At 38.9% G+C, this 11623-nt stretch overlaps 1 protein-coding gene and 1 pseudogene across 3 annotated transcripts; one reads left to right on the top strand and one right to left on the bottom strand.

The window, feature by feature from the left end:
• Positions 1-1600: 1600 nt before the first annotated feature.
• On the top strand, positions 1601-4420 carry LOC149013020 (transcription termination factor MTEF18, mitochondrial pseudogene; annotated as a pseudogene).
• A 135-nt stretch (positions 4421-4555) lies between these two features.
• Positions 4556-10078, bottom strand: LOC149013019 (N-terminal nucleophile aminohydrolases (Ntn hydrolases) superfamily protein). 3 transcript variants are annotated; one of them, XM_089158881.1, is made up of 7 exons: positions 9865-10078; positions 9382-9538; positions 8526-8590; positions 7989-8390; positions 7857-7915; positions 5840-5944; positions 4556-5306 (listed from the first exon to the last, which is right to left on the bottom strand). In XM_089158881.1, exons 1-7 carry the CDS (start codon positions 9919-9921, stop codon positions 5207-5209), a joined length of 945 nt encoding a protein of 314 aa, XP_089015007.1. In that variant the 5' UTR covers positions 9922-10078; the 3' UTR covers positions 4556-5206. The 3 variants fall into 3 exon arrangements, with proteins under 3 accessions (XP_089015007.1, XP_089015006.1, XP_089015008.1); XM_089158880.1 differs by having other exon boundaries at positions 4556-5443; positions 9865-10077; XM_089158882.1 differs by lacking the exons at positions 9382-9538; positions 9865-10078 and having other exon boundaries at positions 4556-5443; positions 7989-8419; positions 8526-8589.
• Between the last annotated feature and the right edge of the window lie 1545 nt (positions 10079-11623).

Here is an 11623-nt window from a genome sequence, read left to right as displayed (position 1 = left end):
GGTCAAAGCTTTTTTAGATAGAATAGTTCATCGGCGTAATTTCTTGCTCAATTGAATTCACATTTAGGTATTGGATGTGATGAGTTTCCAGATCAAGGCCTATGACCCAAAACCCACATCCCCCAGTCCCAATTCATATAGAAATATTAATATTAAGAGATTTTTATGTGTTAGAAGTGTGGAGCTGTCAATAAAGAAACACTTTCCCTTAATGAGATTAGCTGAATAAGTACCCTCACAAAGGAGGGGACTTTACCCTTTTACCTACAACCTTTGGGGCTCTATATAAATCCATTTTCGAGCTCATTTTTTTTACAATGGATTTTTCCTTCTCTCTCTCTCATTGTTGTCTTTCAATTAAGCAATGAAAATAACCTAATTACACCTAAAGTAACATTTTTTTGGTGCAACCTTAAAGGTTTGGGCTAACCGATATTGGGGTTGAAAACACATTTGATATGTGCATTGCACAAACCAGGGTATCTAAATACCTTAAATAAAATACCTCTGGTATGTTTCGCTCTAACTAAGTACATGATTACAACAACCTTTCAAGCGTTTATGCAGATTCCTTAACAAGTTCTCAACAATAAAAACAAAAAAACATTTCAGCTCTCATTTTTTTGGCCAAACAGAAAAAGTAAACTCTTCTCACACAAGTTTCAGATGTGCTCCCGCATTCTATAAAACACATTTGCAAGAAAACAATCTGTCGGATCCAGAAAGGGGAAAAAACCTTAATAGAGATTAAGCATGAGACGAGCATTGCTAAGACTCGCTTCCTTCTACACAAATGGCAATGTCGGTTGCAATCCGTTGACACTAGAATTTGTTTTCATTAACATCAACTCTAAAAATCAAAAGGTCCAACACATACAAGAAAACAAGAGGCGACTTTGAGGAACAAACAATGATTCTACAATAAAGTTCTATCTACGGCAATATATTGGTGAGGAATTTTGAGTAGAGGATCTATCTCTCTCTGGTGGTGGTAGTTCTCATATTATTTTTTTTCTAAGTTACAGTAGAAGACACAGAATGCTTCGATGTTTTGGACAAATTTGAACTAAACAATGTGAACCCGATGAAATATGCACTAAATTGAAAAATAGACGAATACATTGGGTAAATAAGAAGAGTGAGGTGAAGTACCAGTAAAATTTTATACTAAAAAAGAAAAAAATACGGGTAAAAGTTTGGATATATTTTTTTTTTTGTGTATACGAGGTTCATCCGGGGTTAGCTTGCGCGCACCCTTGATTACATCCTCGGGGGATGTTTGTCGTCCCCAAGGGTCGAACCCATGATTTCTCCACTGAAAAGTATGGACCTTACCATTATACATCCTCAAGGGAACTTTTATATAATTAATGGCACGGAATGGATGCGAATCCAATACCTCCAGGGAAATTAGGGCTTTAACTGCTTTACTAACCCATCATTAAGTATGAATTTTTTAAATCAAACGTGGAAGATTGAGTAAGGACTAAGGGAACGTTCCTACCAAAAAAAACAACAAAGAGTTAGAAAACTTTAACAGTAAATGAAGTATAAAAGGGACTGATTGAAAATTGCTCTTTTTACAATCGCACGGAAAAAATTGAGGCATTCTCTGTTTTTCTAATTTCGCAGAAGCGGCTCATTTCTCTACCATGCCTTCCCCAGGGCCACAAATTGCAGAGAAGCATAAACTCAAAACTCTGGTTGCAAGTTCGAACAGCCCAAAATGTGTTCATGCTCGAAACTACAGACCCCATTAGAGCTCTCTCAATCTCTCTCCATCTCTCTCCATCTCTCTCGATTCTTTGGGAACTGTCGTACTAAAACCCTACTCTAACCCATCGTTATGCGTTTCGTCTCCGTCTCTTCCTCTGTTTCACTGTGCTGCTTCATCTCACGCTATTTTAGCTCTTCACTTGCACTCTCCAAGTTCCCAAAGCTTCGGAAAGTCCCATATAGATATAGAGCTAGAGCAGTCGAACAAGCCCAGCAGGCATTAACTGAGTATCTTCATTCCACCAGATCCTTTTCTTTTCCCCTGGCTGAGAACATTAGCAAGAACTCCGTTGTTACCCTCTCTGATCTCATCTCAAAAGTTGAATTCTCGAGGTCTAATTATCTCAGGAATTTACAGAAGTTCCTCAGGTACCATCCCATCGACGAGATTGAATTTTTCTTGGAGAGTATTGGCATACATCCCTCAGAAATCAATGGTTTATTGTCAAGCCACGAGTTTTTCTTATCCGAAGATGGGAATATTTTGAAGGTCGTTCATGTCCTTTCTGCTTTTGGGTTCCCCTGGAACGTGCTTGGAAAGCTGTATAAGGAGGGAATTTTTTCAATATTCGGTAAGAAGCCAGATGCTTTATCTGCTAGACTACAAGGTTTCAGAAAGTTTGGGTTTGATAATGTTTCAGTGGCTGGTATATGCTTGGCTTTCCCTTTCGTTCTGGGCGGAAACGATGAATTGGTTGGTCAAATTGACGCGTTATTTGATGATTTCATTACGGTTTTTCTTAAATTTGGTCTGGCTGGTCATGTTGAGTGGAATGTGTATTCGTGGTGCGATATTTGCAGCAAAATTAGGATTTTTTATGTGTTGGGATGTGAGATGGGTAAGATGGGGGTACTGTTTGGCAGGGCACAGAACGTTTTTCTTCATTACTCAGAGGAGTTTCTGGTGCAGAAGGTGGAATTCTTTTGTCGATTTGGTGTGAATAAGGTTGATGTGGCTTTATTGCTTCTCAAGAAACCTCATATTCTAAACTATGACTTACAGAGCCCTTTGATATCGGTGTTTGATTTTTTGAAACATATTGGATTGAGCAAAGAGCAATTGGATTCTGTTGTTCAGAAGTATCCATATGTTTTGGGCAGGAACAAGTTGGGTAATTTGCCACATTTGATGAGAGCATTAAATCTTAATCACTGGTTTTTCAACAAGATCATCAATGGGGAACATCATTTCTTAACTGATTGCATCATAAGTAATCCTGATGAAGATTTGGATATTGAGTTTAAGCATCAACTGAAAAAAATTCATAATGCTTGGAATCACAAGTATAAGATTGAGAAGTTGAACTTTTTACTTGGAATTGGGTTTGGAGAGAATGTCTCTACCATGAATGTCTTATCTTTATTGCATGGTTCAAGGGAAGAATTGCAGGAGAGGTTTGACTGCCTCTTGCGACTAGGTATTGACTTCTGCAAACTCTGTAAAATGATAGCATTGAAGCCAGGTATCATCAACCAGAATCCAGAAATGCTTGAACAAAAGGTGAACTTCATCTACAAGGAGGCAGGGATCTCATTACAAGACCTTGAGATTTTCCCAGCTTGCTTGTGTTTTCATTTAGAAAATCGGATCAAGCCCAGGGTTAGATTCCATAGATGGCTTTTGGAAAAGGGTGCGAATCCAACTGATTATTCCATTGCAAGCATTGTTGCCACTTCCGAAAAAAAATTTCTTTCTCGTCTTTACAGAGTTCACCCAGCGGCTCCAAAACAATTCTTGGAGTGTTTCTCACCTAAAAGACCATCTGATAGTGATCCAGGTGACATGGGTTATGCCATCCCAGACTTGGTTTGCAATGGCATTGCTTAACAGCAGCAAACATGATTCCTGCAGACCTCTATGAGAACCAACATTTCGTCTAGCAATCTCAGTCTGAGCCAATTTATTACCATTGCAGGGTGAGGATTACCTGCTATATCCACTTCTCTATTTCCAAAATAGCTTCTGGAAAAAATGGTTACTTGAAGTGAACAAACTCCTAAAGGTTAGAATTGGGTTTCGGTTTGCAATTTCCCAAGATTCCTCAGAATATTGGTACAACGTTGGTTCATGAAGAGGCTAAACTCATCTCTGTAGCCACAATTGTATGATCTGCTACAATCATGTTCCAGATTAAAACGTCCAAAACAGGCATCCTGTGTGAAAATAATTTTGTGGAGATGTGTATCCTTCCCTTTGTACATAATCAATGTCAGCTGTTATTCTTAGTTATGGTTAAAGTTCTTGAAAATTTAAAATGGTCTTGGTGAAAATACCATCAGCAAGTTTGTAATTACTGAGTTCATCAGTCTAGTGCAGTTTCAAAAAAGTTTGAGTTTTGCATCGATCATGCTCTATATTTTCTTTCCCTTTGTTTCTAATTTCATCATTAGTGGAAAACCTTGGCAGTGCACCTTGGTTTGGCTGGTTTTTGCTTGGTGCAATAATAAAAGTTAAGGCTGCCAGAAAGTGAAGACGCAGAAGCCAAGTCCGAGGTGGTGAAAGTGGAATCCACCAGGCAACAATTTATGCAGGAAAAAGCCAAAGACCTGATTTCTTCCCCCTTCACAAACTCCCCAGAAGGCCCAGACCTTTCAATTGTGAGATCACTCTGGTTTACAAGGACTACAAGATCATTCCTAGTAAACAATGCACAACTGTCAAGGCATAGCATCTTGTTGGGTTTGCCTGTCAATCCCCTTCCAACACCTTGGGTTCTCAAAACATCGTGACAACTATGCAAACAATGTCTCTGAGATCACACTTTTTTACTCTCCATCAATCATCCGATCCATAAGCTTTCCTGAGGTGGGAATCTCCAATCAGTACCATGGTCTACATAGGCAGAGTTGTGAGCCTAGCTTCTCAAACCTGTGCCTCCCCTGCTAAATCAATCATGATTGTTCGTGAAATCACAGATCATTGCTTATAAAGTGGTTTCGTTCATTATTTTCTTAAAAGCCAATTCAAGTCAGCGGGGAGCAATAAAATGCTTATATTGCTTGGATTGCATCTATTGTAATCGATACTAAGCATTGCAGTCAGTTTTTCAGTAAAGAAAATCCAGTGTTTAGTCATTAGAATATCGAGAACATCCACACCTTAGTCTTTTTAACCTGAGTACTCACAGAATTTGAAAAATGAATACATAATCAAGCCATTCAGCATCCTTCCCTGTATGTTTCCAAGATCTAATGAATCTATAGGGGGTCCCGAGTCCTGGGCCCCAACAGTGCTATTTCTAGCTATGTTATTCACACCAACTTCAGCTTGCAGGCATTCTTATACAGTCAGGATCATCCTTCCCTTTAGCTGGTCATTGGGTATTTGAGAAATTACAGACCAGTTCTTCATGTTCACAGATCGGTTTTGGATACATCAATTGTGCAGGAGAGTCTTGTTGGATGCTAGCTACAGGGAAGCATCCTTAAGTCATTCTGCTTGCATTTTCAAGGGAGAACTGTGAATACTTGCACATCCTCCATGTCTGGGCTTCTGACAGAATATTGAAAGGTCCAACCATGGCAAGCTCCTGCATGCACACCATTCTTGTCAACAGCAAAGACAGCACCAACAAAATCTGGATACTTTCTTGCGATTCTTGTTATTACATCCTTGGCAGCAAGCCTGGGTTCCATGCCTAACCGCATATTCTCCACAGCTTGATAACTGAAATCATACACACAAATTTTGAGCTCCAAGTCCAAAATAAGTTTCAATCAGAGAGTATTTCTCATGACATTCCACTGCTTCCCCCCCCCCAACCCCAACCCCAACCCACCCAACACCCCAAAAAAAGAAAAAGAGAGAGAGAGAGAGAGCAAGTAATTGAACAATAATTACTTTTTCTTTCTATGTCTTCACCCCAAACAGGATTTTTTTTTTAAAAAAAATTGGGGGAGAGGGAGGTTTAATGAGTGTAAGCATAAATAAGCAGTCAAGAGGCTGAAGTGTACCAAGATGGTTACACGGTTTTATATCTAAACTGTTAAATGGTACAAAGATACTCATGTAACAAGAAAAAGAAAAAAGGATCATTCTTCAAGCTTGTCCAAGAGTTTTTACCATGGAAGGAAACGCATCATGACATCACCATCCCCAGTTGCCCCACATGCACCGACTTCGCTATCAGCATATGCTGAGGATCCAGCTATGGGACCATCACCTACTCTATAATCATCCAAGCAGAGTCATGCAGAGATGTTAAGCTTTACAATAGTCAGAAGAAGCATAAAGTCTACAGCCACTCATTCTTTTTCTTTCAAGTAACAAAATCTCAATGTTCAAAGATTTAATAGATTATTTTTAGTCTCATTTATATTTAAATTCATTAGAAACAGTTTTCAGAAAACAGTAAACCGTTGGGTTGGTTGCATCCTAGTAAATTTCTTTTCTATTGTAAGGGTGGGATGGTACAGGAAATCTTCTCAAGAAAGAAATATTAGAATTAATTTAAAAAACAGAAGCTCATTCCAGTGCACAAAGCTCCTGCATTTAGCAGGCTCTGGGGAAGGTCAAATCTACACCCTACCCCTGTTTCTAGAAATGCTGTTTCCAGAACTTGAACCTATAAATAAAAGAAAATTAGAACTTACAATACAAAAATCAAAAGGACTTTCTCTCTCTAAAAGAGGATGGTAATAAAACCTCCAACCACTAATGACACACCTCCATGGCTTCCATTCCCAAACCATTAGTTGGCCAATAAGCAAAACACCCACGACCTACACCTCCATTAATATGCAGAAAGTGGTTCCACATTGACATATGAAAATATACCTCAAGTCCTTGAAATATCATGCCAACTTTATTAGGCCTGAAGCTAATGGTTAACCACAAGAAAAAAATTTCACATCTCAGGTAACTGGTATTGTCAGATGAAATTGCAGGCTTACAGCCCATATAAGGACTATCCACGGTTGTACAATGTGATGAGACACTTTGCCGTATTATACCACCCGAAGTTGTTTTTCACTCATTTGCACTACATGCTAAGATGAACAGGATATAAAAAAGCAACAACCCGATTAAAGAAGGGGGGGAGGGGGAAGAGGAAAATACTAATGGAAGAATTATGCATTAAAATAATCTCCAAGAAAAGGACAAACCCGGTGCCAAAGGCTTCCTCACACGCAGAGTCCCGGGGGGGGGGGGGCAGTTTTCCTACGCAGTTTTACCCCAACAATTTTGTTGGGATATTGTTTCAATGCCTTGACCTTAGGGCTACAACTGTGGTCCACCAACTGTTGTGTGAAGGCCCACCCCTTGAATTGAATATCTCTATTGGTGCCAATTGAAGTAAAGAAAATGAAGACTGCATAGTGTCTTCAAAGTTAACATGCAACAATTTACTGATTACAACAATAACAACAACAACAACAACAACAACAATAAGCCTTGTCCCAACTAAATGGGGTCGGCTCCATGGATTCTTGCCCTCCAATCAGTTCTATTCGAGGCCATGCTAGATACAAGGCCAAAGCTATACATATCCTTTCTCACCACTTCTCCTAAGGTTATCTTAGGTCTACCCCTAGCTCTTCTAGTTCCTTCAATATGGATTATATCACTTCTCCGTACAGGAGCATTTATAGGTCTCCATTGAACGTGGCCATGCCACCTCAAACGACTTTCTCTAAGCTTATCACTTATGGGAGCAACTCCCAGACCAACTCTAATATGATTGTTTCTTATCTTATCCATCCTAGTTTTGCCACTCATCCATCTTAGCATCCTCATTTTTGCTACACTCAGTTTATCTATATGATTCTTTTTAACAGCCCAACACTCTGCACCGTACATCATAGCTGGTCGAACAACGGTCCTATAAAATTTTCCTTTAAGCTTTAATGGAATACGCCGATCACATAAGACCCCGGACGCACTTCTCCACTTCATCCACCCTATTTTAATTCTTTGGGAAACCTCATCTTCCAAATCACCTCTTTTACTTATGATTGAACCTAAGGTAAAAAGATGTTAGGGCACAGTACATGGTAAGTCAGAAGGCAAACTACAAGCTACAATTAGGATATAATCTAGAACCTACCAAGAAAAAGAAGGGGTGTAGGTTAGTGGCTACCTGCCAGGGATCTTGAATGTTGCTCCATTAGTTGATGTACCAACAGCAATGTGACCAGTCTACAAAATGAACAATGAAGATTAATAACAAAAATGAGAATAAAAGAAGGGCTTCCAGTAAACTGCCAATTACCTTATCTATTGCTGCCATGGAAATCGTATCATGGTTGTGACGACTTACATGATGTGAATTCAATGCAGGAACTTCCAAATGGCTGCTCCTGGAACATCTTACCTCAGTGACTTCTCCCACAGAGCAAATATCCTTTCGATGGTGAGGACCACAGCTATTTATAGGAATAACGTTCTTCCAGAAATTTGGTTGACAGCCATTCTCTTTCCACTTATTCCATTTTTCTATAGAATCTGCTGAACTAAGGTTTGTGGGTCCAGGAAGACCCATGGAAATGGCAAAGTCTGAGGCCCTCTCTCCAACAAGTAAAGTGTGCTGAGTATGTTGCATCACTAATCTTGCAGCCTTGATGCCATCTTTCACATATCTCATTGCAGCGACAGCTCCAACCTCCATTGTTGTCTACCCAGACCGTTGGCAAAACACATTGACTGTCATTTTGAGGATGCAGGGCAACAAATAACAATAAAGAACCAACACAAATGGACGAAACAACAACGAATGAAATTCAGAATAAAAAGGCATGAATAGCTTTACCCCATCCATGACCAGAGCATCAAGCGTTGTTTCACCATTTTCATCTGGACTCCCACCAGGCCCAACTGACCAAAATCATAGCAGTACAATGGTTATTATGAATTACTTACAGATAAGCCATCGAGATGGCAACCACACCAATAACGCTACAGTTTTCTGGTCATGCCAGTTGGTCATCACTTATTTGGTACATTCAAGGTGCGTCCTCTTCTTCAATGTAATATTGATGAGAGTTTTGGTGTTCAGAAACTACCTACAATCTATCATTCTTTCTGGGTGATTTCACAACTAAAAATCCTCAGGGTATCATGACTCTAGTGCTTCCCATTGTTCAAAAGTACCAATAATTTCAAAAGTCTAAACTACACCTTGGATAAATAGGAGTCTAAAACCTAAGTCATCACTTGCACAAAAACAAAAGATAAGTACTTTCTATCTAGTCATAGATAGTACTGAACAATACTCGTTACAAACTTACAAGGAGAGTAACCACCTTGGACATCATAGAGAAAAAACACTTCTTTATAAGTCAAAAGACAATGAGAACCCACTCACTTTTATAACCGGGGGAGGGGGGTTAAACTAAATGTGGTCGACTACATGATCCTTGTAACAATGCAGACTAAAAGATGAAAATAAATATGAAAACTGAAAACGACCATCCGAGGAAAACACAAATAAAGCCACCAAGAACAGTCAATAGCATGTATCTCAAGGTTCTCCGAATCCAACCATCTCTAGCGGGTGGCAAGTAACTCTATTGTAAATCAAAGCAGAATTCTAAAGAAACAGACTACAAGAGGAGAGCAGGTAATACTAGACTGAAATTTTATCCAGCTACGTCACAGATTCCCACCTGTACCGTCACATCTCAGCTCTTCACATGTAGAGCAACCTTCCACTACGGCGTCAACGGCTGAAAACCCATTGTCGACTGCCCTCCAAGCGGCTCTAACTGCCTCTAAAAAGGGCCAGGTGCTCACGACCAAAGGGAAATGTACCTGCCCTAAGACCTGCATGCGAGTCAAAATATTACAAAGTCAAGCATATGTAAGATAAACGGATGAAAATCGATTAAGCCAATGAAGCATTGGGAGTAACCTAAGGATGAATTGAAATCGATTATATCTGCCTGGAAATGCATATGAGGAAATGGATGAAAACCCAACCTAGAGTAAGAAAACGGACGATTATGGCAAAACAGGAACCACAAAACCAAATACGCAATTTCGAATGATATGATGAGACAAACCCAGTAGCCAGGCTAACTGTATTGCAGGAATTACAGGAACAGTAATCAAGGTTGAAATTTAGGAAATCGAACTTTGAGACGCTTTACCTTACAGGATGAAACAAATAGTAGGAAAATTGTGAAATACAAATTCTTTTGAGCCATATGACTGGATAAGAACACCAGAGCGCTCCTATGCTCCTATTTCTGCTGCTTATCCTTCACTTTCTAATTCTTTGCCGCGATCTACCAGTCTTTCAAGCAAGCTCGTGATGATTGAAGGCAAACTCAGGACTCAGGACTCTGGAATCGAATTCCTGGAACAAGCTTTCGTTGTCAGAGGATCAATTTTGATTGGGTAGAGTAGGAAATGACGATAGTAGGTGAACGACAGGCACGCCACGCCACGCCATCTCCTGCGCAGGGCTAACGACAGGCCGGCTCAGTTCAAACCATTGGCCAATCAAGCTCAAAATTATAATTTAAAATCATATCGATAAATTTGCTGATTGGATCGGAATCGGTCATGGACGATTCAATAATTCAATTCAGGTCTGCCCGGTATGGCCGGTTCATATCTGTTGGTACTGAGTCACTCAACGCCATATGTTGTGGAGTTTTTTTTTTTTTTTTTGTAATAAGGGAAACAATTCATTCAAAAACTTTAAAAAAATACTTATTGGGCAATACTTCCAGATTTATTAGATGGGACATGTTAATATAATATTTGTAGTTGTTGGGCCAAAAAAAAAAAAAAATAAGGCACACAAAAGAAAATAAATAAAAATATAATAAATAAATGCATAAAAACACAAGGTTCACTTCGAACTAGAGAGCGGAAATTGACAAAGTGGAGATGCAACAAATAAATGCATAGAGATTTCAAATCTCCGGATTCATGAACGATAATTATCCCGTTGGTTGAAATGATTCAGATCAGGTTCCCTAACCTCGTGAATCGGATTTTGGTAAGGGTGAACCGGTTTCAAAGCTTCTTTACCTTTACAAAATCCGCGTCTATTTTTTGTGATTGTTTCTTCCCCCACACCTATTTTATATTATACTCTATAGATTTGATCTATGATTTCAAATCTTTGATATGAAACCCGGACTCATCAGACTAAGGGAGTTTTGAGACGAGTAAAAATGTTGGTTTTGTTATAAAGTGCTTTGATAGTGTGTTTGGTTATGATTGATGGAATTTTAAGAGGATGGAAAAAAAATGTGGCTGTGGTGTTTCCATAAAGGATGCCTTTGGCCTTATATGCTTGAGTTGGGTATGGTAAACCAAACTTGCATATGGCTGAATTGCTATAACAAAACAAATTAATGAACCTTCATTCTTGTATGGTCACTTCCATTGCAACATGGAAATTGATTATGCTCTCCAACACCCCACCCCACCCCAACTTAGAAGAAAATAAAATCCACCAAATGATAATTTCTCTTAAAAAAAAAAAAAAAAATTAAAAAAAAAACAAATGTTATCAGTAAAAACATATTTTTATATTAATTGAGTCAAATATCGAAGAGAATAAAAAATTTCGAGTTAAATCAGGAAATTGAGATAACTTGACTTATAGGATCCCCTCAATATGCAAAGATGGATCTAGGAAGAATACTAAAGACTATCTCAAAATTAATGGCATCTTAAATGTTCAATCAACAACAACATTGACATTTTAGAGATTTGAATGACAAAAACTTGCAAAAAGGATTCAAAATAATTTTGATGTTGCCTCCTAACATGTTAGGCTAACCACCCATAGTCTTACCCGCAAAGAGGCAAGTAATCACCTCCACGGAAGATTTAATGACCAAGGATCAGATCGCCTCATGGCCTCATGGTAGTCAGCATCAAACCCTC

Source organism: Hakea prostrata, chromosome 6 (assembly GCF_041222555.1).
Source record: "Hakea prostrata isolate BN-2017 chromosome 6, UWA_Hpros_2, whole genome shotgun sequence".
Taxonomy (NCBI): Eukaryota; Viridiplantae; Streptophyta; class Magnoliopsida; order Proteales; family Proteaceae; genus Hakea; species Hakea prostrata.
Note: the sequence above shows the minus strand (reverse complement) of the source record. Positions and strands in the feature narration are given on the sequence as shown.

Bases quoted from the DNA above. Each gene is read 5' to 3' on its own strand.
- LOC149013019 (XM_089158880.1), bottom strand. From the start codon at position 9,921: ATGGCTCAAAAGAATTTGTATTTCACAATTTTCCTACTATTTGTTTCA. The intron at 5,945-7,856 runs GTAGCCACTAAC...GGATGATTATAG, and splicing joins ACATTCAAGATCCCTGGCAG to AGTAGGTGATGGTCCCATAG. The intron at 5,444-5,839 runs GTAAAAACTCTT...GTATGATTTCAG, and splicing joins ATGATGCGTTTCCTTCCATG to TTATCAAGCTGTGGAGAATA.